The sequence below is a fragment of the Mustela putorius genome, unplaced genomic scaffold (genome assembly GCF_011764305.1).
Source record: "Mustela putorius furo isolate JIRA1106 unplaced genomic scaffold, ASM1176430v1.1 tig00000107_pilon_pilon_pilon, whole genome shotgun sequence".
NCBI classification, from domain to species: Eukaryota; Metazoa; Chordata; class Mammalia; order Carnivora; family Mustelidae; genus Mustela; species Mustela putorius.
The window spans coordinates 1,781,645-1,808,987 of NW_025421284.1; the positions used below are offsets into that span (position 1 = coordinate 1,781,645).

Sequence of the window (27,343 nt, forward strand, 5' to 3'; positions counted from 1 at the left end):
CCAAACAAGTATTCTTCCTTGTTTGGGCTAAAATAATTTAGTGTGTGTGCACTGCACTCGCTCTACATTCTTCTCCCATTCCTGTTTTCTGAATTCTGATGTGCCCTACACATTTATCCTGTTTAGGTCTTAAAAATACTGGGCAACCATTTTCCTACATAAGAAGAAGGGCATTAAATAATTTGATCCATTTGTTCACTTGAAAATAAAATTATCTTTTCAAAGTGACATGTATTACTTTCTCTACTTTCTGAAAGTAAGCAATCAACAGAAGACACATCCGTATTGTTCCCACCATGGCTCTCAGGGTGTGCAGGAAACCAACACGGCGCAATCCAGGAGACACTGGAAAGAATCCACACAAGGTGTCGACATGGAAACTTGGAAAATACAACCCTAGAGAAGTCCTAAAACACCAGTTGTGTGAATCTGCACAGTATTCCCACTTTAACTGTCCCTATCTTGAAACCAAGATCGGTTCCTGTTTCATAGGTGACAGATACTAAAAAGGAGGCACAGGGGAACCCCTTGCTCTCTTTCTGGAAGGTGCTCAGACTCAAATGTGTGCGTACTGTTCACAGAAAAGAGAGGCTCCATTACAGGAAAATAATTTGATATTTTGGAGCAAATCATTTTGAGCTTTTAATCATGCCAGAATTGATGGGAAATATGCAACTGTAGTCCTGACAATCACTTTTATTTCTTTAAAATTTTAAGGTATTTGATGAATACAAATGATCAGATCCCCAGTGTCTTTTTCCATCTCAAGTACACAAAATGCTGACTAGAAACAAAGTGTAGGTCACAATGTTTATATGGATATCTGTCTATCTCTGAAATCAAGTTTCTGTTCAGGGTCATCTACCACTTTGCTGAGAGCAGAGAGCCTGTCTCTGAGGACATGCAATTCCTAGCGCTCCTACAGAAGAGCAACCACGTACCTTTTTGGTTGTGCTAAATTCATGAACAACTTCCTTCTCTTGATCTCTCATGACAGGCTTTTTGGAGATATTTCCTACATACACGTGACTTCGAATGACAGGTAAGAGATCAAAAGACGACTCTGCGATCTTCTTCAGCGCATCGGCTATGGCTTTGTCATGGGACTCTACAGTTTCTTTTGGGTTTGGAGGCAACTGTGAAACGGCACTGACGGTCAGAGGAGAACTTTCTTCCTCTGCCGCCACAGCTTCAGCTTGCGGGAGGCTCCTCCGGAGGGCCTTGCTGACTCCTGTAGTGGCGCCCCCAGTTTCTGGTTCTGGGGACCCGCTGTCCAGCCGCAGTCTTTTGGCGCTCCTCAGTGTAGATGCGGACAACGTCCTTTTCCCCCCTGCATCCTGGCGAGTCCCCCCGTCTCTGGACTTCTCCTGACTACAGTCACTCCCTGAGCTGCCCCCTGTCTTAACAAAGGCGGTGGATGTTGAGGTGATTGCCTTGAAGCCTGTGATAGCACTGACAGGCCCCGCTAAGCTCTTCCGGTCTGCAGGAGGACCGCGAGTGAGCTGAATGTTCCCTTTGAGAATGTTGAGGGTACGGGCCCTGGCAGACAGTTCTGGGTACATGGTGTCGAGGATTTTAACGGAATTCTCTTGGGGTCCAGCCACAGCTGTGTGGGCTGATGCCAGAGGCGGGAGGCGGCCAGGCACAGGGAGGGCATGCTTTGGGGTGGCAGCACAAAATTGCAAGGGTGAGGACAATATCCTCTCGCCGGCCGGTGCAGCAGATGGGGACGGAGATGTGCATGGGGGAGAGAGGCCTCCCGGCCCTTCCGGCAAAGGAGACATCACAGGAGGCACAGGGAGTTCACACAAGGGAGAAATCTGGCCAAGAGGAGAGGTAGGTGAGGAGGGAGAAGAAGTTGCCAGCAGCGGAGAAACCGGCTGCGAAGTCCTTGGAGGTGTAGCGACCAGAGGAGCAAGCAAGGGCGGCAGAGGGGGCCCCACCTCCCGCCGGATTTTACTCAGCGTGTCAGACCCATCTGTAGGGGTTGATGTGTCAGCATTGGCTAGGATGGTCTGAGTTTGAGTTCTCTGAGTTTTTGTGTTCTCTCTTTCCCCTGAAAATGACGGAGAACCTTCATTCTGATTAGTGTCAACTCGGCTTGATGCCAAAGCCTTTGCCGACTTGTTCGATTGATCTTTGTTTGAAATCTTTGATCGATTCTTATTTTTGCTGAACGGCTCTAGTTTCGAGTTAAAGTACGTGTGATCAGATGCAATGGTCTGAGACTCAAAGTTCTGATCATAGATCTCAGAACTAATCCTTACGCTAGGTTTGACAGGCCTGTTACGCAGACGGCTTTTATCAAAGTTGGTGCTCTGGCTACTGCTGGAAATTTCCTCTTGCGCACATGATAGGTTGCTGCCGCACTGGGGCTCTGGAAACGGAGGGTCAGGGTGACCAGTCTCTGGAGACTTCTCCATGGAAGTAAGGGAAATGAAGCCAGCTCCGAGGCCTCCTCCATCTGGGGAAACAGGGGTGTCTTCAGGAGTGTCACACAGTATGACCTGGTCCACATCTGGCATGAGAGCTACCCCATTTATGATGGTCCAGTGGTCCCCCTTTTCAATGACGAGATTTTGATCCTTATTGATGAGCACGTTTATGACTTCGGAGGTCACTGTGGATATCTGGCACTGAAACGTTTCTGCCTCCTCCTCAGCACTGCCTTCTATGGTCTGCCCCGCCACGGAGTCCGAGCGCTGGGGGGAGGGCCCTGCCCCACCGCCGATCGGGCTGCTCACACTGGGAACACCCTCAGGACTGCCAGGAGTGACGTCGTGACTCGACAAGCCGCTAGCAGAAGGGCCCTTGCCAGTCATGCTGGCTACCGGAGGGGATGAACCTGAAGGGTGTGGCGGGAAGCCACTCGCCCCCTGAGGGGGGACGTGCTCTCTGCCAGGCTCACCGGTCATGCCACCGTGCGTATTTGAGAGCACTAAGTCAGCAGCGTCTTTTCTAGGAGAGCTCTCGCAGCCGGCCTGAAGCTCCCGTCCAAACCTGGTGAGCACCTCGGACAGCGCTTCCAAGGAGCGCCGAGTGAGCCGCCCTGTGCTCTTCAGAGCACCGTCCTCGTCCTCCGATTCAATCCACTCTTCGGAGGTTTCCAGGGTTTCTTCCTCACAGAGCTGCTTTCTGTACTTTCCTCCTGAGAGGTCACCTGGCTTTGAGTCTTTGTTCATTTCTTTATGCAGGGTTCCTTTGCTAGAACATTCTGAAACAGAGTCCCCTGAACTGTAATCTCTTAACTGACAACTTTCAAGAAACTTCACGACCTCTGACGTAGAGAGCCCGTCGATCTCAGAAAGAGTACTGATGTTGAAGTCCTGCAGTGCGGAGGTCAGACGGCCCACCTCGACGGAAGGCCGGGTCTCGGCTGCGCCAGCACCTGGGGCTCCTAAACCTCTTCTGGAGGCACGGGCAGCCCCCTTCAGTCTGTCCCCCAGCGCGGCTTCGGGCTCACTCTCCCACTCGCTGCCGCTCGGCGCCTCACTCTCCTCCACCTCCGTGTCGCCACCTCCTCCCTCCCGAATGCCCGAGTAACAACACAGAGGCCCAGTGAGAGCACTCGCGGGGACAGCACACGTCTCTTCATCTTTTCTGAGAATCGCCGACAGGAGAGCCGTCCCTGTGGTGCCTGGACCTTCAGGAGAAGCAACGCCAGGAGTCTGAGACGGCAGCTCTGGGGACTCCTGCAGGCTCGGGCGGACACGGGGAGAGCCCTCCGGGATGGCCAGAGCCTCGCTACCAGACCTGCCCGTGCCCCCATAGGGCACTCTGTCAACAGCGAAACTTCTCGACACTGGCCCTTCTGGAGCGGGACGGAGTCGGTCCCCATCCAGCCCAGGGGAGTCCAGACTCACGGCATGAAGGAGCAGACTTTGCTTCGGCACTGCCTCCTGTGCTGAGGCTTCGGTTGTGACGCCTTGGTTTGGGACAGGGATGTTTTTAGGAGAGAAAGACGGTTTGCTATTTGTGGAACAAGGAGAACTTCCGACTGGTGAAGAACCACTTGGAAAACTGAAATTTAATTTTCTCCACGAGGCAGAAACTTGTGGCGAGGTCCCTTCCTTAGCAGCAGCTCCCTGGGCAGCCCACGCCGTGTCCTCTCTTTCTCCGCCATATCTGGGTACAGAGGACGCGGCAACAGCCCCAGGATCGGCCTGTGCTGCCACGAAGGGAGGCTCAGTCCTCTGCTGCCTCCAGGGTTCCAGTCTAGCGCTCTGCACTCTGTCGGGCCGGGCCTGCTTAGTGATCACGGACACTTGGTTAGGCAACAGTGACGTAGCAACCCTGAGCCCCATGGGGTTATTTTCTGAGGCAAGTTCAGGCTTCGATGCGGACCGTCTACTTTCTAAGGAGGATGCGGCCTGTTGTACCTGGTGGTTAGTCTTCTGTTCGGGCTCCGACTTGGCCCTCAGCCTTTCTTCCCCACCTCTCCGCAACACATCACTATGGTGCCATGAAGGGCTTTTCAAAACAAACCCACCCTTGGTCAAGCTACGCTGAGACGCTAGCAATGGTGTAGAATCCGCCCTAGTCCCGGGGAGCTCAGCGCTGGGACCCTGGCTTCTGCACTGTGCCTCTTTCATAGCTTGTATAAATACTGACTGTGCAAGTGAACAGACTTTGGGAATGCCTTTCAAAACGTCTCTGGACTTGACCTCACTGTCGCTCTCATTATTAAAATGTGATGCTCCCAACTCAGGGCTCAAAGCACACAAGCTCTTCTCCAGATGGTTCTCTCCGGCAGGACACTCTGGGGGCGCAGGCTGCAGATCTAGCACATTCAAAGTTTCAGCTTGTAGCTTCTGTTCTGAGTGGTGCAGTTCCATCGCGGTAACTTTAGCAGGAATGTGTGGGTCATGAGCATACTTTAATCCAGAGGAAGATGGGGAGTCACTGCAGACAGACGATGCTCCCGAGGTAGAAGAGGAAGAAAGGCTGGCATCACCACGGAGCCCTGGGGCACCCGCTGCGTCACCTGCATCGTCCTCTGGCTCAGGCGATGCTCCTAAAATGAAGCCTTGAACATCTCGCTTCTTTCCCAATACGCTACACATTCCCTGCAAGTGGTCAGAGATTGACAGACGATCTGATTCAAGAGGGATTTCATTAGTTAATGTCCACTTAGTAAACTGTGATTTGGGGGATCCTATCATTTTGGATAGTAGGGTTTTTCCTTCAGATTCCATGAGTTCACTGAATGGCCTCTTGCCGAGGGGAGAGGAACCCACGTCAGACTTCCGGAGGGCCACTCCGTTGCCCTGTGCCTGGCTGCCAGACGACATCTCAGCACACACATTTCTGATGGGTTCATGAAGTGTGTTCTCGGTCTGCACTGACTTATCCGCCTCCCTGACTGCTCTCTGTCCTTGTGCCTCATCCGAAACGGCTCTTCTCCCGTCCCTCGCGGACTCACGTGACACCATCCAGTGTTTCTCGCGAGCTCCGGGGTACGCAGCTGAAGGCTCTCTCAGCGTCGCTGTGAACGTCCCAAACCCGACAGCTGTCACTTCATTTACTTCCAACGTAGTCAGAGCCTGGGTGGCTTCATGTGATTTGAGCTTTTCCTCCCAGGTACCAACACTTCCTTTACTTTTTCTGGATGAATCAAAGTACTGTGATTCAGATGTCTCATCTTCTGAAACAGACTCAGCAGAATTTCTATGTTGAGACAATTCATTATCACTGGAATCTGTATACTCTCCGAAGTACGTTTCCTTAAAAACGAATGAGTTATTCTTATTAGTTAAATGTTAACTAAAACGACTAAACATACCCAACAATTAAATGCCTTAAAAAGCGATTCTTAAGAAATACTAATTGGACCGACTGTGTCTAACTATCAATCAAATGCATTCCTGAAGAATCCTTTCAGACACAGCCTAGGAAAGGGGGAGGAAAGGGTAGCCCCATCCGGAAGCTGCCAGCAGGGAGCCGAGCTTAGGCAGAGCAGCCCCTGCCACCATTCCGGACCGCCTCCCCGAGCCCCCAACCCCCACACTCGCAAGGCACGCTCCTCCTACAACAGACAGGGCCAGCGTTAGTCTATCCTCCAAAGGGCCAAACATTCCTACTCTCTGGCTCTTCCTCCCCGTTTCCGGGCACAGAACATGTCCAACTCCAACTGCACAGCCTTCCACCCCCCGCTTCCAGGTCACTCCTCTGCAGGCGTCCAGCTCCAGCAGAGCGGAACTGGCCACCACTCTGGGAAGCGACCTCCACGTACCTCCTGCAGACATGTCCTCGTGCCTGGGCTGCATCTGGGCTGCTGTTACCAAGTGAAGGAGCTCTACCTCTTCCAACAGTACGCACACCGACACTGCTCCTTCCCACTCAGCCCCTCCCCGTCTCTGCTCCAGAAACGCCCCACACCCCAGGGCAGCCCCTGCTGTTTTGGCTGAACTGCCCCCATCACAAGGCGCAGCAGGAGAGCTGGCTCCTCCATCGCCACCAGGCTCCACCATGCTCCGGGCTCTAAAATCCTAGTGCCCATGTCCCCTGCAAGCCAGTGTGCCCCGCACCCCCGCAGGCCGGGCTGATACCGGCGCGCCCCGCCCCTCCCCAGAGCAGGGCCCCTGCTTTCCTTCGCTATTTTGCAGCATACTCGCCTCCTCCACCTCCAACCACCGCACTAAACACCGCGCCGAACGCTGCTCGTCAGCCTCCGAACGCTTCTCAAACCAGCCCCAGCTCTTGGACCCCAGTGCTGCTGCGGGGAAGAGGTGTGGAGAACGCTGGAAGCTGCGGATTCAGGCCGGGACACCCCCCTACGCTCTTACCTCTGTCCAGATTATCCCCAGTCCCGACGCCATCACACAGAGGCTACAGGGAAACTTGCAACTGAACGTCTAGCTTTAAATGCACTTCCCAGGTCCAACAAGGACTTCCTCCTGCCCTCACGATAAAATGGAAAGTCCTAAGGACAGACGGCCTCTGCTGCCCTGGTAAGCGTGAACGTTCTCTGGCACAAGCTCACCTTTGGTCCCGTGACCCTGTGTAAGAGGTCCTCCACTGGAAGCACCCCACCCTCTTGAACACTCAGCTGGGTCCTGTCTTCCCGGAGCATCCCTGCCCTCCTCGGCCTCCCTCAGGAGCCTGGGTCCTCTCCAGCTGGTGTGCCCCAAGACCGGCAGTCTCTATCACAGCTGTGCGATCACCTGCTCCCTCCCCCGCCCAACTGCCACACAAGATCCAGCCAAGTGGTAACCACGGACGGACGAAGTCACATCCGCGTTCCCAGGCCAAGCGTGGCCCTGGAACAGAAGAGATGTACACTGCTTCCTGAAGAAAGGGAGTGACTCAGAGCAATGCATTTATCTGCTCCTTAAGCCAAAAAGCATACAAATCTGCTTCATCAAGACTTAACTCCCTAAGAATTTACAATAAACCATTCTGCAAAACATGAAAAGGTGATGAAGTCATCAAACGGAAGCAGGGAATCTGGCAAACAGAGGTTAATGGGCATGTGTGTTACGTACATGGATTCCCCATCTCTGAAAAGCTCCAGGCCTGCAACCATACCTTAATGCATTCACTGCGCTAGGTTCCAGGCAGCAGAGAGAACAACAACTAGAACACGGTCCTCCCACAGGGGAATGTGAATTAGGGTGAGGATAAAGACACACAGAATGCAACCTTAAGTGAACATGTCATGGGCTCCACGTTCTTGTAAAGAGCATGGGCATGCCCTCGTCAATGCGCACATCTGCCCCAAGAAAGTCTGGTTTGAAGATCACTGAGCAGCACCCCCTGAACATAGCCAGCGTGCCCGCAGGAGCAGCGCGCCCACAGGAGAACTCAAATGCCAAGTACAGACTCACAGGCGCCAGTGCCGACGGTAACGTGCTCAGGGGTGGCAGGGACACCAAAGGGGGTGACGGCACCGGAGACAACAGAGGAGGAGGACGTCTGAAGAAGTCAACTGCAGCCTGGAGGTCTTCATCGAAACAGTGATCACGGTCAGAGACGTCAGCACTGTCCTCGTCAGTCCCCGGCGTCTCACGCTCAGGACGCAGGCCCTCGTCCGCTACGTGGTCACTGCAGGGCGCGGCTCCACCGTCCTCGCGCCTCCCCACGTGTCCACATGCAGAGAAGTCGCCCTCTATTTCCATGGATAGTTCTGCCAGGCACGTCTGCACAGCTGCGCCTTGGAGTGGCCTGCCTCCTGCTGGAGGGGGCACACCATCGTCCCTGGACTCTGTGGGCCCGGGGTTTTCTTTGGCAGGTCTCTCTGTGGGAGAAAAAAAGTAAGTATCAAACATATGTAACATTAAGAAAACTTTAAAAATTACCCTAAGTATTCAAAATGCCTGCTTTATTGAAGAAACCCAAAAAACAAGAACATTTTTTTAAAAACGCCCATTCCCTTTCTAGTGAATAATCACTCTGTAAGACCTAAACACATTTCCTGTAGGTACACTTCCCTCCCTATACGCAGGACCAGGAGAAGGGCAGGTGGGTGGAGATGATGCCCTGGGGCCCACGGGCCTCAGCGCGCACAGGTGGAAAGGCATCACGGCGGCGGGAACGGGCCTCGCTGGCACACTCCCCTTTTCAGTAACTGTCTTTCCACACAACCAGCAGCATTCGGAGACACATCTTTGTGCCTGGGAGACTGACAGGGAACACAATTTCCTCTGTCTGCAAAACAATAAAAAATCAGCCAACGATCAAGCCTACCCAATAACCATGTTCATACAATGCTATAATGAAGAACCTCAACTAGGTCACATACATACATCGCATTACGGTGCAATGGGAAAGTTACTATAAAAGGCAAGTGATTTGGGGGTCTTGATTTTGATGAACTGCTGTGGTCCCAATTATCAGTGAAGATATTTGTGTCCTGGGAAATAACCACAAATAACCATTGTTCATACTTGAAAGCTGTACATAAGGACTCACGGCTCCCTGGAGAAGTGACTGACTATAGGGCTGGGGAGTGGGAAATACAAACAGGGCCTGAAACATCTTGCCGAGCCAGAAAGAAGTTCTCAAAACAGGCTGGGGTATGCCTCAAGGGCCCAGGAGTCAACCCAAAACCAGTCCCAACAACCAAAGCTGGAGCAATATGAATGATGAAATAAACACAAGTTATGGAGCACAGGCAGAGAATAGAGTTCCAGTTAGTAGAGGTAGAAGGAACAGAGAACTATAGAATCACTAGCAGACCAGGCAGTAGTGGTACCACGCAGGCTTCATCGGCAGATGCTAGACTCAGCGGGCCCGAGCGGGGAGAAAGTGACTGACTGCAGAGCATCCACGTGTCTCTCTCAAGATAATTCACAGTAACTTAACACTGGAGAAGCCCGGCAAATACCACCTTAAACAAGCACTTCCGCTGTCACCCCAAGTCATCCATTCCTCCAATCCCTCGCCGGTACAATGTCCCGGGCAGAGCACAAGGAAACCACGGCAGAGTTCTTGCTGGAAAGAGTCGAACTTCACTTAATATGAGAAAACAGCACACGAGACAAAACTGACAGGTTTCCTATGAAATGATGCTTCCTCTCTGAAAGTAGGAAGACAGGAGACAAAGAGACCCGGATGAACCGCCAGACCTGGGGGCCGAAAGGCAGAAGACTGCTAGGTGCAAGGTGGGCTCCGGGGACCAACACGCGCCCACACATCCATGTGAGCTTTCACCGAGCTTAACCGTCTTGCACCAAGGGTTAAATTTAGGGGAATTTGGATTTGGAGTCTAAGAGAATTCCCTGCACTATTTTTGTAAACCTTCTCATATAAAAACAAAAAATTACAAAAACAAAGAGAGTATGTTTTAAGACTGAAGATTCCAGGGCACCAAAAAAAAAAAAAAAAAAAAAAAAAAGATTCCAGAGCGCCTGGGTGGCTCAGCGGGTTAAACCTCTGCCTTCAGCTCAGATCATGGTCTCAGGATCCTGGCATTGAGCCTCACACCAGGCTCTCCGCTCAGCAGGGAGGCTGCTTCCCCTCCCTCTGCCTGCCTCTCTGCCTGCCTGTAGTATCTATCTGTGACAAATAAAATCTTTAAAAAAAAAAAAAGATTAAATAGGGAGCCCTTTTAATAACATCTTAAACAACATAAAATCAAGTGTTTAGAATAAAACACGGCAACTAGCTGATGAAGCTGACTGAGAAAAGGCCCAGGCTACTTCTGCCCGAGCTACTTCTGCTCATGGACCATGAGCCTCGGAGGCTGGCTCAGGAGACCCAGGTGCCACCTGCTTGTATCAGCAGGGTCCCCACACAGCGCGTGACAACTGACTGAACAGCGCCCCATCCAACAGGCCTCTCTCCAACTCACAAAACCTCACGGAGTCAAGCACAAATGAGAATCAGCAACTTGCCTGGTAACACTTTTCTGAGGGAACTCTGCCTTCTGGAGCCTGAGAGAGAAAACTAGGTACACACCTCTACAGACTCAGATCCTCAGCAATCTGTGAACTCATCAGAAACCAGTATAATGGGGGGGGGGGTGTTAAGTAAGGAGCATTTTAATCTTATGCACGACAGCTAACTTCTCCCCATCCACTCTGGGATAACTAACACCTCTATCCAAAGCTTAAATCCTAAGTAGGGTGTAACTGAGAGCGTAGCAGAAGGCCTGCACAGTTTTGCCTGCAGATCAAGGCAGCCCACAGTTAAAGCCACACCTGAAAATGAGGGGACAGTACTGAAGAGTGCTAATCTGATATGACAGCATGAAAGGAAACCACTGCTTATCGGACACCACCAGTATTCTAAAGGACACAGTGAATGTACAGCAGACAGTTCAACCAAAGGAACTGCTTACAAAAGTAAATCCAATGAGGCTGCTACTGGACAGAGGACACCGAGAAATGATTCGGAAAGCACCAGGCCTCCCCAGTACTCTGCATGTTCCCGCCACACGCACTCCACTAGGTGTCCTTCCGGCTTCCCCGCACGCCCTCTGACGGAAGCCACCATTGGAAGAGTACAAGCCAAATGCACTTACTGAGACAAGAAGCCACGCTGAAGGGGAAGGAGCTCTGTAACTGAAAGTACCCATTCCAATTTATCCTATTCTTCCAATGTCAGATTCAGGAGGCAGCAAAGGCTGAAGGCATATAATGCCCACGGTAAACATTTCTACTTCCGTACATGAAATGTACTTCTGGAAGCTTCTCTCTCACCTGTGATGCATCGGCTGCCTTCACCAGGTAGTCTGTGTGTTGTGTTTATGCAGAGCCAGAGCTCCTTCAGAAGTAGCTTTACTTTTCCTGCACAAAAGAGCAGAGTATTAAAGACATGTCATATGGCTCAATCCAAAAAAGGCCGACACATACTCCTGGGAAATCAGGATTTCTTAGGGGCTGGGGCAACAGCTAGGGACCAAGACTTCTTCCCCAAATCCAACCACTGTGCATAAACAGCTAAGCTGCTGATGGGAAGGCCTGCAACGCTCCAGCTGAACGATGAGGGCAGGCTTGTTTTTTCCCTAGGGGTGAGGGGAAGGGGAGGGCATAAGACTCCTAAGACCAAATCTACTTGCTGGTAAAAGTCTTTATCACCTATTTGTATGAATGGACCATACACATTTTTGGCACTTTCTATAGAAAGTGGTGAGAGATGAGGGACAGAAGCACAGATATAATGTCTGATACAGGAAACGCTGGCTCTACGTTTACTGCAAACAATAGCAGAAAACACCCCTCAGTGACATGAGGGGGTCAGAAAACTCATCAGAACTGACCATGCTGGGTAGAGTGTCCAATTCATGATCTCAAGGTTGTGAGTTCAAGCCCCACGGTGATGTAGAGATTACTTTAAAAATCTTAAAAGACAAAAATCAAAAGACAAAAAAACTGACCATGTTGTAACTAACCTGGGGGCTTTGTGGAGAATAGGACTCATTAACAGTCTTAAGGGGTTAACAGGGTGGAAGACAGAAACGTGTGTGTAATAAACACGTGGAAAGGAAGAGATTATCGCACAAACAGGCAGACTCACAGAGAAACATAAGCTTTTAAAAGGGAAGTGAAAGCCTTGGAATTTTTATACATTTTCAAAAGGATTAGGATTCCTAGAATAGTTAAGAACCATTGGTTCAGGTTGAGTACACATTTCTACAGATTTAGATCCTCGATCATCTGTGAATTCAGATCGTTTTAAACACAGCAAGCCTAATGAAATTCATATAACTAAGTGACACTATGGTTTTATAGTGAGTTTAACATTAATATGTATATACATTCCCAAAAAACTCCCAGAACAAAAAATATTCATAAAAATTTAAGTATGACTAGCTTGTGGCCAAATATGCATAAAAGACCAACCGTGCTAATAAAAATTCAACTAAAAAAAGGCTTTAAGTATTAAATAATTTCAGGCCTCCTCAAGTTCTATTATAATTTCCCTTAAGTTCTTAAATCGGCCTGAAGCATTTATTGAAAATACTGAAATCTTTAATCCAGTTCTAGAGAAGATAAAGACCAACCTTTTAACCCAAAATATCTGCAAGAACTCACATATTTTGAAATAGGTCAGCCCTATCTAAGCTGCCCAGCTGCATCACTCCACAAAGAGCGCTGTCCCCAGAAGAGCGGGCCAGGCTAAGTGGTGAGGACACAGTAACAAGGCAAGCTTAAAAGTTTCCCATTTCCAACCTCTCTGAAGCCCAATCGACTTCTGACTGTCACCGTGTATGAGGCACACCCATTCTCGAGTTTGAAAATTCCGTGATCAGGTAACTTATCCACATTGTGATTTAACCTACCCAGAAGCCTGCTTCCAAATACTGTAATCCCCTTTGCTTAAATGACCTGACCAGGAGCCCTGCTTATTACGTATACCCAAAGCAGCAAACAAGGAACCTTAAAAAAAAAGAGAAAAAGTTACTTTTCTATTCCTATGGAAGCTATTAAGCAGAGCTATGCCTTTTCTGAGCACTCGTTCACTACCTCTCATCTCACAAAGCAGAACTATCCTTTCCCAATAAAGCAGGACAACACAAACACACCCCTCCAAAAAAACCGCACACTGTGGCTTCATTACTTAGCTGTGAAGAGAAAAGCTCATTATGTTGAACCGCACACCTTCCACCAACCCCCAGATCAAACCGAAGTATCAACCTGCCCGTATCAAAACCTAAGGCGTCCATGCGTGTCTCTGTACTTGTCTGCTCCGCTGACCTGTCCGGCGTCACGCGAACGCCACGCTCTCACAGTGACACCATCACAATTGTGTTTTATAATCTGGGTACGCATGAGCCTCACTCAGGTTTTTCCTTTTCAAAAACCTGATTATTCCAAACATCAATTATTCTACCCTGATAAGCCTAAATTTACCATCTGCTTGCCCTTTCCCATCTGAAACTCAGTGGGATTTGAGTAAGGCTGGACCCTTAGAAATACACCTGGGGGAACTTCCCATCTTTATGCTGTGAGCCTCTGACCCAGTAACAACGTCTGCTCCCGTGTCTGGGCTTTCACACTCTTCCGCAGCTTTACAGGCTTCTTCACAGAGGCCTTGCACACTGCTTGTCGATTTTTCTCTTCCTAGACACGTTGGTCCCACTGCCTTAACAGGTGGTTCTCACTCCGTCCTGATTCCGATAGGCTGAGGACAGTGCATTCGATGTGCCCGAAGCTTATGTCACCACTCTGCCAAACTCGGATACTTGTTTTCCAACTGAGTCTACTGAGACGGTCTCGTCATTTGAAACCATGACAATTCTGCCGTGACAACTTACAGCCCCCGCTCTTCCGTGAGGGCTCTGCTGCACAGCTCAGCGGGGCCCCCAGTGCATACTAAAGAATGGAGGTAACCAGAAGCGCCCGTGCCCGCTTCTGACAGGCTCTTCAGCTTCCACCTTTCTCAGTTTCCAAACGTGTTTTTCGACCATTACCTCACCAAATATTTTTTTTTATGAAAAACGGGTGCTGAATTGAGATGATCGTATCATTCTTCTCTTAGCCAGTGGTCGTGGTCTTCCTGAGATAAACCCTTAAATCATAATGAGTCCATATATTCTACTACCCCGAGAATGGAGTTCTCAGAATTTCATTTGGTATTTCTGCAGCTGTATTCCCAACTGACAGCACGTGTGTGAGTGTGTGCGTGTGTGTGACTCTTAGCTGGTTCTGGTACAGGCCTATTTGAGTCTAAGACAATGACATGGAAAGAAGTCTATATTTTTCTAAGTTCTCAGACACAAAGAAGACATTAGTTTTACTCACTGAAGCCTTTATAGAACTCACTTGCAAGTCATTTGGATCTTGTATGGTATTAGATCTTTAACTAATTTTTTAAATTATTTTTGCATTATTTTCCTGTTCAGGTTTCCAACAACCATCCCAAGTCAATCTGAGCATGCTTCCCTTGAAAATGGTTCATTTCACAAACAAGATTCAATCGGAATATAAATGTGTGAATTTGGAAATTCTCTCATTGTGGCTTTTTTGTAGCTTTCCCAGCCGTGAGGGCGCTGTGTTTCTGTTCCTTCCTTTCTTGATCAGACCTGCCGACAAACTGTCGGTTTCAACAGCCCTACGAGGTTCCAGCTGTTTGCTCTAATGGGCCCAAATCAACAACTTCTCCTTCTTCCCATTTTCCTCATTTCTGTTGCATTTTCCAACTTTCCTGTCATTCTTGCTTTCTAAAACAATCACGTAAGATCACTCAGTCCAGTGAATACCACACTGACAATATCTCAGAGACTTTAATACTGCCCTACAGTTGTTTCAGTTTTTATGTTCTCTGCTACCCAAAAGGAGTTGCTTTATGTTAACGCATGCTCACTTATCAGACAGACATGGAAAGTTGTGGGGTTCTGGGGGGATCGGGGGGAGGGAGAGATTTTTATTAATATCTTATTAAATTTCAGTATCATAATAGTATCTCATATTAGGATGGAGTTTCTGCTGTCTAGCAAACAGATTTCATATATGTCTGAAAGGATTTTAAAGAATCCTAGGTTTGTGGTTTAAGAGTTAGATGTAAATCATCAATCCTGAAATTACAAATCCAATTCCACCCATTCTGTCTGCTTTTACAGACGACAGCATCTGAGAAACACACTAAAGGCTCTCACGGAAACAGGCGACTACTCCCTCTAGCATTTCCAGGCATTTACCACAGAGTCTCACATTCCTAGTCTATGACAGCACCATCTCCTTGGTGAACTGCACCTAACCTGGATATTTCCTTTCAATCCGTATAAACTCATTTGTAGGCTTGAATTACTTTTTGCCTGGTTACTACTATCAAGTCAGCATTGGCTCCAAATTTCGCTATCCATCTCCCTACATTCGATCTTTCCACTTCAGTTGATTTTAAAAATACTTCCTACTAACATGCCAGAAATAAAGACCATACACAAAAGTCATGCTCAACACCTGACAGGCCTTTCTAGCAGAAATATTGCATGTGTGTCCTGCTCTGAGATGTGTCCTCCAATCACTTCTTGCTGACCTCTTCCGCAGGGCTCTGGCCTCCCCTTGGACAGGTCCTGATAGGTGACCAGTGCAACGTGTATGATCCTGTTTTCCCACTGGCTCAATTTCACTGCAGCAAGAGATTCTCTAAGGGCTCTAACTCTGTTTTTAATATTTTCTTCCCTCCCGTCGTGATTTAATACCATCTCCTCAGGGTTTTTTCCTTGGTACCTTTCTTCCCCATGACTGCTGCTTCTAGATGAAAGCTGAGGCCGGCCATCTCTGAGAGCCAGCGTGCACTTCTTCAGCCTACAGTCCTCTGGCAATACATGAAGGTGCTCACTTCATGGACCTATGGGGCCCTGCCTTCGGGGGGAAGGGATGCAGAGTGAAGCAGTTACGAGGATTTATACGGAGAACCTAAGCATCTCATCTTCTGCGAACAGGAGTGGCTATCCTTCAAAGCTGGTGTAATTTCCCAATTTTCTGATTTTCTTATATCCACACCCACTCCGAGTGCCTCCTATGTCGCAAATGACACTTCACAGAACTAAACTTCAGGCCACAACGTGTGGATAAATGCCAGCAACTGTTTCTGAAACCAGAAGGCTATACATGTATTTTTCAACCTGAATCCATTACGTGACAAACCACTAATGTCCTGCTCCATCTCCCACGCCCTGCACCTCTGATCTTAAGAAATGCAGGGCTTCTACAATCAAATTTGTTTTTTGAAGCCTGCTATTTTTGCTGTAATTTGGGGTTTCATCACCAACTGATACCATCTGCTCTATATTTTCCTCCACTGGTAGTAAACTTTTTAACTTTAAACAAGAGTTTTTTGTTGTTGTTGTTTTTTTTTTTTTTTTTTTTTTTTTTTTTTTTTTGGATTGTTTATTTTCTGACATCTCTGATGGACTGAGAAAGGACAGGCAAATGCGGCATTCGGGCGGCCTTTCCAAAAGTGAAGTCGACCCAATACACTTGCTCACTTGTGAATCTCTTTCAAAAGTACAGATGAGCCTTGAACATGGAGGTCAGAGGCGCTGACCCCTGCAGAACTGAAAATCCATCTGTAACTCTGACTCCCCTAAAACCTAACTACGAATAGCTCAGTGTGAACCAGAACCTTTCCTGATAACACAAAATGCAATATGTATTTTATATACCATGTGCATCATATACTATATTTTTACAGTGAATAAGCTAGAAGAAAGAAACCTGTTAAAAAACCGTAAGAGAGAGAAAATACATTCACATGAGAAAATACATGCAGTGTATTTATAGGAGAATACCCGCACAGAAGTGGATACGCATGCGGTTCAACTCAGCGCTGGTGAAGGGTCAACTACATGGGAGAAAAGTATTAAAAATATACTTAGTAATTAGGAATTAAATCTCCCAATGTCCACAGGTAAATAATTAACAGATTCCTAAAGCCTTCGTGTATTTACCTGGAAGAAGTAAAATGTACAGCAGACAACACTCCCCCTCTGGTGAGGGCAGAGAACACAGAGCGCCGGGACAGAGAGCAACTCGGAGGACACAGAGCGAGGGTCCGGTTTTAAATAGCAAGGATTGAGAACAGTCAAATCCTAAAACAAACCCGTCAGCCCAAAAGAGAAGATGACAAAAGCAGCTGACCACTGGCTGGGACAACCGAGCCCCGCGAGCCCTGCGCTTCCCTGGGCAGCACTTAGAACTCAGAGACTAGCCTTCCACAGGGAGGGCGAGGGAAAGAGGGTGGAAGCGCGTCCCAGGAAGCAGCGACTGTGGCAAACAGCAAACAGTGCCCAGGCAACGGAAGGTGTTAACTACTAAAGCCTTTAGTCCAAGAAAAGGTGATCTTGTGTTCTGAATTAAAAACAAAAGGGCAGGATGAAGAGAGGTAGAGGAGGCATGTAGAGAGACGCGGTACCCTTGTAGGAACAAGGGAAGTGGTTTCAGTCATCTCCACTTAGAGGAAAAATAACACACTGGTGACATAAAAATACCATTATTTCCTTATTTATCATTTGAATTTTATCTCTACCAAGAAAGTAAGACAGGTAGAGCAGAGACCCATATCTCCTTTTTAAAAATGGAGAATGAAATGCAGAGAAGTAAATGGCCAAGGATCACACAACTAATAAAGAGAAATATTAGAGCAAACGCTTCAACTTCTCAGCACCCAGTGCTGTATCTTCTCGCCTGCAAGAAAACACACTGCATGACAAAACAAAGACCGAAGCGTCTGTGACTCCCCGTTCCACAACTACTGTCTTACGTCCCCAGAACACTTGGCCTTCCCTCCAAAAATACACTGGAGGGCTTTGATTCCAGTTTTCCTGCTTGACTTTAACAATTTTTATATACTTGGCACCCACAAAATTTTATAAATTAAACTGGCAAACTGTAACCTAATAAAAAAACTATACTTACTTATTGAAAAGTATGGAGATTATAGCACAGACTGGTTTCCCTTTCCCAAGCAATATTGCTTGTTGACTCTCATTCATCTGATTATTTGACCAGAAAACACGGTGATATCATACATACAACAGATCACACAAAGATGCAAAATGGGTTACGACTTCTCTAACACAAACATCTGCTAAACCCTAGCGGTTCTGCAATCACAGGTAAGAGCAACAAGCAACCTCCCAGCGCACAAGTAAGGCACAGAAATTCGTAAGAAATCTGTAATATACTCACTTTTATCTATGCTTCCGTAAGAATCACTTGAAATTTGTGTTCCAATATGCCTCAACTCTAAAATCATGGGAAGAAATACAGTTAATAAAGAATATTGCATATCAAAACAGAATTTTCAAGCAGTATGTGAACACTCACCCTTTTCATTTTTCTGTTTAGAAAATTCATCGAGCTGTTCCTGTGGAAACAAAGCGCTGAGAGGATTTGAAAGGGGCAGGGAGTGCAGGCATCACATACCCGATGTAATGGGGGGGGGGGTCGCTTCCACCAGGCGGCCCAGTTCCTGACTCCCGCATGACAAGGGACGCTCTGGAGCCCTGAGGCCACAAGCGTCACTTGGGTGCACACTATTATCTATTACCTGTGTCTTCTTAAATTCCTTTTCGAGTATTTTCTTCTCGTTCCTCAGTTGCTTGAAGTCCTGTGTTTGCTTGACAGCAGCCTCTTTAAAGACACAGTGAACAAGACACAGCAATAATTTACCGACTTCACAGCTACCACTAAGAAAATACTCAAAGTATCATCTACTGAGAGCTTTTCTCTTTTCATAAAACTTTGAAACAAATTTTGTAAAAAGTTACTGTCCCTTTAGCACTTCCTCAGTCAGGGATAAATGAAGGAACACAGTTTGTTTAAATTATTAACCATAAAACCACTGACTTGGCAGAGGCCCCAAGACGCCTTTGCAATCCCAGCACAAGCCAGCCCAAGCCTTCTGGTCAAACAAGAACCCAACACACATGACCTCTCTAGGAGGGCACTGTTCCCTCCTGCTCTTCAGCAATAAGCAACATTCATGTTTCAAAGATTTTATTTTTTTTTATTTTTTTAAAGATTTTATTTATTTGACAGACAGAGATCACAAGTAGGCAGAGAGGCAGGCAGAGGCAGAGAGAGAGAGAGAGGGAAGCAGGCTTCCTGCAGAGCAGAGAGCCCGATGCGGGGCTCGATCCCAGGATCCTGAGATCATGACCCGAGCCGAAGGCAGCAGCCCAAACCACTGAGCCACCCAGGCGCCCCACATGTTTCAAAGATTTTAGAGCTGTGGTTTCATCTCAGAATACAGTCAATACTTCCCTCTGTACTGGGGAAGTGGACAATCTTCTCCATGCTTCTTATATTGGAATTCCCATCAACAAGCTGATAGTTCCAGCTGCTAATACCTTTGCTCTAGATCTACTTTTAAGGTATTGTTTTAGTTCTTCTCTGGATCTTCAGCAAATTCTTCAGTCTGGTTTTTGACTCTGAAGCTCATGGTCCAAATACATTAGTAAGAATCTAACCAGTATTAACTTTGCCCAGTACATTCAGACACAAGTGCCATGAAAACTAAAATCCCATAAAATGCCACAGTACCAGTTCTTGCCTGACTCCTCTACTGAGCTGGACTGTTTCTTTACCTGATTATTACGCCACATCACTCGCTAGGGAGAAATATTTTTGTCACATGAGAAGTAAAGGCTGTACTTCCCTTCAAAGGAAATCTGTCCTGAAAGTCGCAGAGTCTGAAACACACAGGCACCTCAGATCTCTTTTAAAACACTTCCTCAGACACTTATCTCCACACACCAGCAAGAGAAAGCCATATTCAAAAAGAACACAGTGATGCCACATTTACTGCCGTATTGTGCTTGTGCGAACACCAAATCAGAGGAAAAATTGTTAACAAAGTATCTGTACAGTTTAAATCTAAAAACCTGGGCTCAATCTCGGTAAATTCAAGCCCGGAAACATTTTCAGCAAGTTCTTGCCTATATGCCCCACCTAGCTAAATTTAAACTTGCACCAATGATCTGTGCAAAGACCATAGCTAGATAACAACAGTGCCAGTTACCTTCCAGCTTCTTCACCTTGGCTTCTAGTTTCTTCTTCCTGAGAAAACAATTTTATAAATAGTAAAAACACATATATGTTATATATATACACACATACATTAACATATATATGTGGGTGTATATACAGTATATACACACAATTTGTGGTACATTTTTTAAAATTAAATTTTTTTTAATTAGTAAAATTGATATAACAACGAAATGTTGGTCATGGTGGGCACGGTGCGCATCAACCACTGAAATCGTCAGCAGCTGTTCTGAGGTAGAGTCAACTAAGAGAGAACAGTACACCATTTAGTTTATAACATCTCTAGAAAGAAATCTGTATCTTTCTGTCATGCCACATCTGGGAGTCTCCCTGAGCCACAATGGCCTCATGTCCAGGCTAAGCTGATGCCCCCCCACTGGCCTACAACCAGTCCAGCATGGCCACTGTCACTCTTGGGGAGCATGCGTGGTGGCAGAGATCACAATTCCATCTTATGGGAAGAAGAGGCTGGAGAGCTGCACCAGTTTTCGGACAGAGTTTTGGGTCAAAGAAGGCAGGTAACTCTGAGAAACTCTCTGAGGTACCATGACATCACGTCTACATCAGACTACTATGTGTGTAGCTCACAAGCTCTGTGAATTATGTGACTATCATCACTTGGATGCTTGCAAACAGCTTTTTATTAATGGTAACAAAGACACCCATTCCACAGCACACCTGTTGAAGTCCCGGTACAGAGGACGGAGCTGACGATCATGTTTGAAAACACACAGACATGTACACATGCGTGCATACGTACAGACATAAAACACTTCCTATGGAGTTCTTCCTTTGTGCAGCTTTTTAACTTATCAAGACTTATCGATCCTCCTTGTAATCCTCCAGGGGAGGTCTAATTTCCACTTGACAGACCTCTAGACTAATGCTGCGTGCCTAACTAGTTTAAGCTCCCAGTTACAGCCCATAACCCAAAGACAGAGAGGAGAGAGCACTGATCTAAGAACTAGCCATTTTCAGACATGAAAACCACCCTAATGTCGACAGGCATTTTAGAACTTACTGAGCATCAGTTTTCAAGCATTCTTCTTTTACACGTGCATATTCCTGGTGAGTATCTTGGTACAACTTGAGAGAGCTCTAAGAAAAAGATAGCTGTTGTCAATTTGAAAGTCAATGACCATCGGTGAGAATCTACTTGGAACTCTGACCTTGATAAGTGAAATTATTACCATTTTTACCAGTAAGAAAATCAACCAAATGAGTACATTATTATTAGACAGGAAACCAAAGCATATTCTTTGAACATTTTAATAGAGATAATCAGATGCTTAACAGATGTAATATGATTAACAGTCTCATCAAACAAAGCTACGCCAGTTAAAATGTACTAATTTTAGGGCAACTCCAAATCTTCCTAAGACTGAATAGCCAATATTTTCCTTGACCAGTTAAAATTCAACAAAATCTAAAGAAATTCTAGAGCTCAACAAATAATAAGCTATCATTACTTGTACACAAAAATATAAAACAAATCATTATATTTAACGATCACTAAGGAAAATGTGCTACCGTCACTCAGCAGGTACCTCCTGATAGCCACCACGGGACAGGAAAGAGTCTGTTGCCAAGCACTGTATCCTACTACAATGTGCATATGATAGGTCTTTAACGGCCACCGACCAGATGGACTTTATGATCCCCTTTTATAGATGAGATATCTGAGGATCCAGAAGCTGACTTATTTTTCCAAAGTCACAGAGAACGAGTGACTAATCAGCATTTCACATTGAGTCTGACTCCAGTGTTCATGCTTCCTCTCAGACAGAGCTGACAATACTGGTATATATTGGAAGCAGACAAAATTCAATGTTGTGGTTGTTTCTGTTTAATCTTCTTCAAGTAGTTACATATACAATGAAGACTTTCTACAGAAGGAGGAAAGCCAATCGCTGCTCAGGTACTCCGTAAGACCTCAGCCTGGTGCATAGCATTACACAAACAGCACCTGTCGATGACTGAGAGCCAGACTCCACCATGAAAAGCGCTCACTGAACAGGCTGAGAGGCAGGCATCATTCCAGCTTGGATAGGATATGTCTCACGACCAACTAACTTCATTGGCCTTTGAATTATGTTATCTATAAAAGCTATGAATTCTCTCCTAAGACTCCTGAAAAGAGTAAACCAAAACTTATAACAAGCAAGTTTATAGCATTTTTTTTGTACTGCCCCAAGCATAGCATTTTAAATAACTGTGTTACTGCAACTTGCTTTTGAAACAGAGAACACGATCTCTCCACCTTTAAGTTTAAATTTTTGCAGATTCTTTCACACTTACAGCAAAACCAATGTGAAAAGGCAACCAACACAGGACACACAGAGCCCTAAAAATTCCCAGCCAGAAGGTTCCTCTGCAGAATCTCAAAGACCACATAAGCAACTAACACAGCATCAGAGAGCTAGTAATTACTGTGAGGACCAAGCCATTAATTAACAAGTTCGATGTTCTCTAAATAGAGGCATACACTTAGTGATTCTTGAGTACCCCTTGTTTCTTCTGTTAAGACATAAAATACCCCCTCATACCAATGACAGTGAATAAACAGATGTTAATTTATGGAAGATAAACTTTTGTAGGAAAATTTCTCTCAGTACCTTCTTCTCTTCCAGCTCTGCTTTTAAAGACCCCAATTCTTCCTGACATTTCTGCAGAGGAGAAATTTTTTGAAGCATCTGTTCCACTTGGTGATGCAGGGTACTATTCTCTCTAAAAATGGACAAGATATTAGCATTATTATACAGAAGCACCTACAACAATTTATTAAATATGTCGACTGCTGCTATTCTATTTTTTCTAACTTGGAAGAAAAAAGGAATAAAAGAATCTCTCTTTTTAATGCCTTCCTTTTATACCAACATGATTTTCACACTGCTCTTTATTCTTTGACATTATAATCTGCTTCTAATAAAAGTACATGAAAATCTCCTTGAGAAGCAGATTCTCAGTCTGATAGACAATATATGAAAGGACAATAAGCCAAAAAGTAGTATTAATAATAATTATGTTTTTCCAACCTTAAACTCAATCCCCATTTATCCAAATTAAATGACAGGCAATTTGTGATCTGGTTTATAACAATGTTTTGCTTTTTTCTAGGAGATGAATGTATTCAGAATATGAAACACCACTAAATTTTCATTCCATTTTAAATTGTTTAAAATACACATGATAACCACCTTACTAATCCAATTCACGCAGACAACAATAAGCTACATTTCAATGGCCACGCCATCAGTAAAACTAACAACTTAAATACCAGGCTGTAATTTAAGACCTTGGTAAGAAATTCATTTGGGTAATTTAATAGTAAGGAAAATATAAATCTTTTATGATGACCATCTAAGCAACATTCTATATGATGGGTCAATCCTATGCAGCGCTTTGACTATTTATAAATCTAGTCTGATCAGGGTCCACCCCCCAACCCACCATGCAGACATGTACTTACCTTCTTGCAAACTGCAGCTGTAAAACTTGTTAAAGAAAACTCTCAGTTTTATCTGATACTTGTCAGAAGATTAAACTCACTTAAAAACACCTGTAAAAATCTCTGTTCAATGTGTAAACCAGGCAAGTTCACAATTCCTAAAAAACAATTTTCCAAGGTCCATTTATAAAACAGTGTTAAAAAATTTTTACTAAGTTACTCTATTTACCATAATATATACCTAAAGTTAAAATATCTACTTCTCTAAATTAAAAGGCATTCAATTACATCAATGATTAACACTGAGTTCGGAGAATAAATACAAAGCAACATTCAACTAATGGAACACTACTTTGGATCCTATAAATAACAAAATCCCCAAAAACCCTAACCTGAATTTCTCAAATAGTCCAGAGCATAATTCCAACAAACAAGAGTCAGATACTCAAGGAGAACCATATATCACTATACTCAATGAGTAAAGAAAAAAGAAACAGGGGCGCCTGGGTGGCTCAGGGGGTTAAAGCCTCTGCCTGCGGCTCAGGTCGTGATCTCAGGGTCCTGGGATCGAGCCCCACATCGGGCTCTCTGCTCGGCGGGGAGCCTGCTTCCTCCTCTCTCTCTGCCTGCCTCTCTGCCTACTTGTGATCTCTGTCAAATAAATAAATAAAATCTTAAAAAAAAAAAAAAAGAAAGAAAAAAGAGACACATAAAACCTAGATAACCTCTCACTTTCACGATTTACACAATATGGTAACTCCATTTCCTATCTCATGCTGCCGGTGAAAACAATTATCCTTTTAAATTTCACCTCCTCCAAGTTTCTATGCATACACCATGAGGTGGCAAATGTCTGTAACAACATGTCTCTGTAACAACACGCCTCAGAATACAAATACAGACTTCTCCAGATTAGGGATTATACTCACCCTGAATTACCAGTCCTTGCAAAAAAGAGAAGTTCAAAAATACCTGATGAAATAAAATGTATCCTCTCCTTCCGAAAAAGGAAATAATAAACTTAACAGAACAGTCAGAATTACACAAAAAGGTAAGAAATCAAGGGGTGCCTGGGTTGCTTCGTCACTTAAGCATCTATCTGACTCCTGGTTTTGGCTCAGGCTATGATCTCAGGATCATGAGATGGAGCCCCTCGTGGGGCTCACTGCTCAGCGGGGTGTCTGCTGGAGAGTCTCCCTCTCCCTCTGCTCCTCCCTCTGCTCGCTCTCTCTCTCTCTCTCTCTCTCCAATAAAATCTCTAAAAAAAAAAAATGGGTAAAAAATCAAGTTACATAACAAACCCATTTAAACCGGCACCTTTAGCACCTTCGGTTGGAAGAGCAAACTACTACACACCTAAGGTACAAAAAATACATATTTGGGGTAAACACCAAATGTGTTAAAAAAAAAAAAGAATCAATATTTACTTGTACCCAAACCTGAAGATTACCATATCACCGAATGGGTATCCCACCATAATTCCAAGGTTTATCAATTTTTAATAAACTATTTTAATGGTTTGGATTTAAAAATTTTATAAATTTTTAAAAGTAAACCAATTTCCCTGCTAGATTACATGTGTAATTACCTCATAAAGTTTATGCTAAAAAGGATATAATGAAAGTACGCTGTCCTGATACTGGAATTAATTGGCTACCTATCTCCTATTTAGCTAATTAAAATACTTATAATAACTGTTTCTGTACGGGTTTCATAATCAGAGATATTATCCTTGTGATAATATACGTTTATAGTTTAACAGACTGAGAATGTAAACAAATGAAATACAAATATTCACTGACCTAAATTTTTTAATGTAAAAATTCAGTACTAAAAATAAATCTAAGTCTTAGGCCTTGATTTTATTACTGTAATCAGACAAGTCAGAGATGACGGCACCAACACAAACAAGTAATCAGTGACCACGCGTAAGTTCTAGGAGGCCAGAACTCCTATCACAGCAGGCCTGGGGTTCCTGCCGAAGTGGAAGAGCAGCATCTGTCCCAAGACCTAGGCTGAAGCGGCACTTCAGTGGATGCCTGAAAATGGATCCATGCTCATTTTCATGGGAGATTTCATTCACAGTGTTTTCACCAAGAAATGCAGAAAAGTCAGTTACACACACACTGTTTTCAACCTATCAATAACATATCTCCCAGAGGCCAACTACACTACAGGTGCACTGAATGGTTACTGAACAAATGCTCACCAGACTTGTCTTGTAAATACAAAATCACACTGTGATTATGGAGATCAATCTATCCATCCATCCATCTACTACCCACACTCATTCTCTACAAACCACAAAGCGAATTAACGGAAGCCCTTTTGCCACTACTCCGAATATTCCTACACTGCAGGCTCTACAAAAATCCTGAGAAATTCTCACCATACACGATTCAGCTTCACTTATTCCTGAGCCTGAAGAAGCTGTCATGTCTTGAGTACAAATGAAAAAGACCTACCCACTAAAAAGTTAGAAGACCTGAAGAAAATGAAAATCGGTGACAAAAACAGAATATTCTAAAACAGAGACCATCACGAATCATGTGCTCACAGGAAAAAACTCCTGTTCACTGCGCTGCTCAGAAGCTCCTGAGCTGTAAACACTACCTTCAACTGACAATTCCCATGGTTCTTCTAAGAAACTACAAATAAGTAAATTTAAAAACTCAAAGGAAAAAGCTAATAAAAGGATATCATCACATTTCTTCTGATATTCTGTTAATAAATTACTGCAACAAAGAAAAGAATTATGTTACTTTTTTGATCTAGAAAATACTGTTGACATCACTTTCAAAATATGCCAGGCCCCTTTCTTCCCAGGCCTCCTGCAACAAAACATGTTTAATTAATTAAATATGTATACACACACACACATATACCACCTTCAATCCTTTTAAAGCATTGCAATGATATATGAACTTTAAAAAAATAATAAATCTCCTACCATGGCTATGAAATACTGTGAGGAAATCTGAGCTCCAGTCCTAAAGCTAAGGAGGCTTTAAAGATAGAAAACAGCTTTAAAATAATTGCCACCTTAGGAAAAATCACTTCCTGACCCGCAGGCCTGCTGCAAAGGGCTTTGGACCAACAACACAGGCTTCAGCCTGCGGACAAAGCCCACCAGGGTTCCACCATGACCCACAGCCCAGTGGCCCAGGTGAGAGACTGAAGGCCTAATACACCACCCGCTCTGGCTTATCTGTCAGGTTCACAAAGTTCAACAAAGCACAGGAAAACATACTCACTCTGTATTAATAATTTTCTGCTTCAAGGTAATTAATGCTTCAACATACTCATTTAAATTCTGAAAGAAAAAAAAAAAAGCCACAGTCAGCTACTTATTTCTGTAATATGAATGATTATAAGTATACTTTCCATACCATGTGACTTACTGTAAAACATGAACATACTTACTCTTACATAAACATACAAATACATACAGGTATTATTTACGTTGCAGAAGAACACAGACCAACTGTTTGATCTTGAACCCATGCTGTACCTCTCTGAATCTTGCTTTAGGTGAACGGCGCGCTCTCTGACAGTAAGGGGGTGTGCAGACTCTCTCTCTGACTGTGTGCTCTTAGTGGGAATCTGGTATGTATTTACTATTTTTAGTTCACCAATTACCAGTAATCATCAGTCTACAACTCACTCTGCACTGTCTCTGAAAGGATTTAAGACACCAAAAAGTCACATAAATCATTAAAAAAAAATAACATGGGAAGAACAAATAAAAAACTTAAAATAGGGAGGAAATTCAATGAAAAATTCATTTTAAAAGGATCTATATATATTTTAGAGACCAACCACAAATCTGGCTCTAAGTTACTATCAATTCAACAGGGAAAAGATCATTAGTAACACCCCTTAAAACGTTACTAAGATTTAAAAACCTATTTTTTTTCTTTCAAGGCACTATGAAGAAGTATCTTCATATTTCTTT

General features: G+C 45.0%; 1 protein-coding gene across 2 annotated transcripts in view; it reads right to left on the reverse strand.

Annotated features, from left to right (window-relative positions):
• Positions 1-27,343, reverse strand: part of ICE1 (interactor of little elongation complex ELL subunit 1) — a 58,018-nt gene that overhangs the window by 18,288 nt on the left and 12,387 nt on the right. The window contains exons 2-13 of one of the 2 annotated variants that reach the window (XM_045089192.1): positions 26,643-26,701; positions 26,089-26,123; positions 23,410-23,428; positions 22,556-22,667; positions 20,962-21,038; positions 19,912-19,949; positions 18,439-18,521; positions 18,216-18,255; positions 18,078-18,134; positions 11,142-11,228; positions 7,827-8,236; positions 942-5,723 (exon numbers count right to left, since the gene is read on the reverse strand). In XM_045089192.1, the coding sequence (XP_044945127.1) occupies positions 942-5,723; positions 7,827-8,236; positions 11,142-11,228; positions 18,078-18,134; positions 18,216-18,255; positions 18,439-18,521; positions 19,912-19,949; positions 20,962-21,038; positions 22,556-22,667; positions 23,410-23,428; positions 26,089-26,123; positions 26,643-26,701 (5,799 nt within the window). The remainder of the gene's footprint in view (positions 1-941; positions 5,724-7,826; positions 8,237-11,141; positions 11,229-18,077; positions 18,135-18,215; positions 18,256-18,438; positions 18,522-19,911; positions 19,950-20,961; positions 21,039-22,555; positions 22,668-23,409; positions 23,429-26,088; positions 26,124-26,642; positions 26,702-27,343) is intronic. The other variant, XM_045089195.1, reaches the window with a different exon arrangement.